At 36.2% G+C, this 2,224-nt stretch overlaps 1 protein-coding gene across 1 annotated transcript; it reads left to right on the top strand.

Moving 5' to 3' along the window:
• Window positions 1–204: 204 nt before the first annotated feature.
• On the top strand, window positions 205–1,760 carry HESX1 (HESX homeobox 1). The gene is made up of 4 exons (XM_032412089.1): window positions 205–361; window positions 971–1,170; window positions 1,464–1,565; window positions 1,662–1,760. Exons 1-4 carry the CDS (start codon window positions 205–207, stop codon window positions 1,758–1,760), a joined length of 558 nt encoding a protein of 185 aa, XP_032267980.1.
• The last annotated feature ends 464 nt before the right edge of the window (window positions 1,761–2,224 follow it).

Raw genomic sequence — 2,224 nt, 5'->3', positions numbered from 1 at the left:
TCAAGCTGCTGGCTGGGCGAGTGTTCATTGACATGCTAAAACTTTCTAAAACAGGATTTTAATTCGTGACGTTCTAAATCCAGCCCCCTTGTCTGTGGAGCCAAAAGGTGAACTGCAGGAAGATCCCAGCCCTGTACACATGGGGTAGAGCCAGCCAGGAGGCAGGAGAGGCCAGAGCTGTCGTTCTGGGCAGCCCACTCGAGGATGGCTCCCAGTCTTCCGGAAAGCGCTCGGCTTGGGGAAGGCAAACCCTCGCCTTGCTCCTTTTCAATTGAGAGCATTTTAGGATTGGACCAGAAGAAAGACTGTGTTCCTTCAGTGAAACACCACAGACCGTGGGCAGACACCTGCCGCTCCTCAGGTACGCCACAATTTGTTTGTTTGTTTGTTTGTTTAATTCTTTGTTGTTTTCGTCTGCAGTCTTTATTTTGCCCTTTATTCCATACTACATCGAGTTAGAGAAAAACTGCAATTTCATCGAATTATATAACTGAAGTATCCGGGACTTTTAATGCCTCCCGATGAGTTCCATAGGAAATAAAAAAGAATATCAGCCTCAGATCCAAGCGGGTATAAAGTTCATTCACAGGAAATGCCAAGAAGCTGCATTTATTTCAAAAGGTCACTTTTATTTGACACATCACATATTCTATGTTTTCGCTGAAAAATAAATGACATTCAGAGATCAAAATGTTCTCTAGCACCAAGGCAGGATCTTTATTTTTGTTTGCTTTTTGGTTTTGGTTGATGAGAGGTCAGTTCTTTTGTGAAACCCAGAAGAATTCCAGTAGGAAAATTAAAGACAATTTCCTGATATTACTTCTTCTAGAACTTTGTGGAATACAGGATTGAACATCTAAGATGGAGTGTATTTTTCTGTTTCTTTTGTGTGTGTGTGTTTTTAAAACAGTCTCAGGAACCGATTTATTTCTTCATTGCAGGGGGTTTCTAATTATTTTTCTGTTTTTAGGGAAAGATGTTAACCTATGTGTGCATATCCCGAGCCTTCCTAATGGGGTCTCATTCCCTTGTACTGTGGATCACCCAGTACCAGAAGAAAGATTTTTGAAATACGAAAATTACTTTTCAGCCTCAGAAAGACTGTCTTTGAAAAGAGAGCTGAGTTGGTATAGAGGCCGGAGACCCAGAACTGCTTTTACTCAAAACCAGGTGGGAAGTTTTTTTCAACTAATAATGATAATATAAAGGCTTTAACTGACACCCTATTGAGCAAAAGCCCAATCACTTTGGGATCGCAGTTTAGAAGCCTTGTTAATGAAACAATAGACGTACGGAGTTGTTGTTTTTTTTTTAAAAAAACAGTTTCTGGATAGTCACTTTTTTAAAAAGGCATACATAAATTAATTGCCTAAGATCTAAATGCAATTATATGTAAGTTAAAGTCCATTTTATGATGACATACCAAATATCAACATTTTATATAACTATTTCCTTATTCTTAGATTGAAGTGTTGGAAAACGTCTTTAGAGTTAACTGCTACCCGGGCATTGATATCAGAGAAGACTTAGCTCGAAAATTGAATCTAGAGGAAGACAGAATCCAGGTAATTTTCAAATTTAGTTGTTACTTGTGATGATTGAAATGTTAAGAATAATAAAATAATGTTTCTGAGATCTATTTTATTTTTCCTTAATTTTAGATCTGGTTCCAAAATCGGCGTGCAAAGCTGAAAAGGTCCCATAGAGAATCACAGTTTCTAATGGCGAAAAAAAATTTCAACACAAATCTCCTGGAATAGATAGAAACTAAATACGTGAGATTATCTTACAATCGCAGAACATGAAGAATCAATGGAAATATCAAGTGTTAAAAACGTGATGTTTTCTTTTCTGCATTTAATCTAAGTGTTGTCATTTTTTCCCTAAAACATATTGTAAATATTTACTGTTATAACATGGTACCTATTATACTTGGCACTTTTAGTTACAATAAAGGCCTTTCCTATATATTTTAATAAAATTTTCATAAAAAGCCAGCTATTTTTTAAGTGAGCAAATTTAATCTAATTAGTTCGCTAAAACTAATGCCTAGGTGATTCCACAAGCTGGATTCAATTTGCAAAATAACTCAAGTAAAATAATCTGAAGAACGGCACAAAGATCTGATCTGTTTCAATTACTTTTCTTCAAGTGCATTTTGAAACATGATTATTAGTTTCTCTTAATTTCTGGCATGAAGCAGTGAAAATTTCTCACCATCAAT

The sequence above is a fragment of the Phoca vitulina genome, unplaced genomic scaffold (genome assembly GCF_004348235.1).
Source record: "Phoca vitulina isolate PV1807 unplaced genomic scaffold, GSC_HSeal_1.0 scaffold13, whole genome shotgun sequence".
In the NCBI taxonomy this organism is placed as follows: Eukaryota; Metazoa; Chordata; class Mammalia; order Carnivora; family Phocidae; genus Phoca; species Phoca vitulina.
The sequence above is the reverse complement of the archived record's forward strand: the minus strand, read 5'-3'. Positions and strand labels throughout refer to the sequence as shown.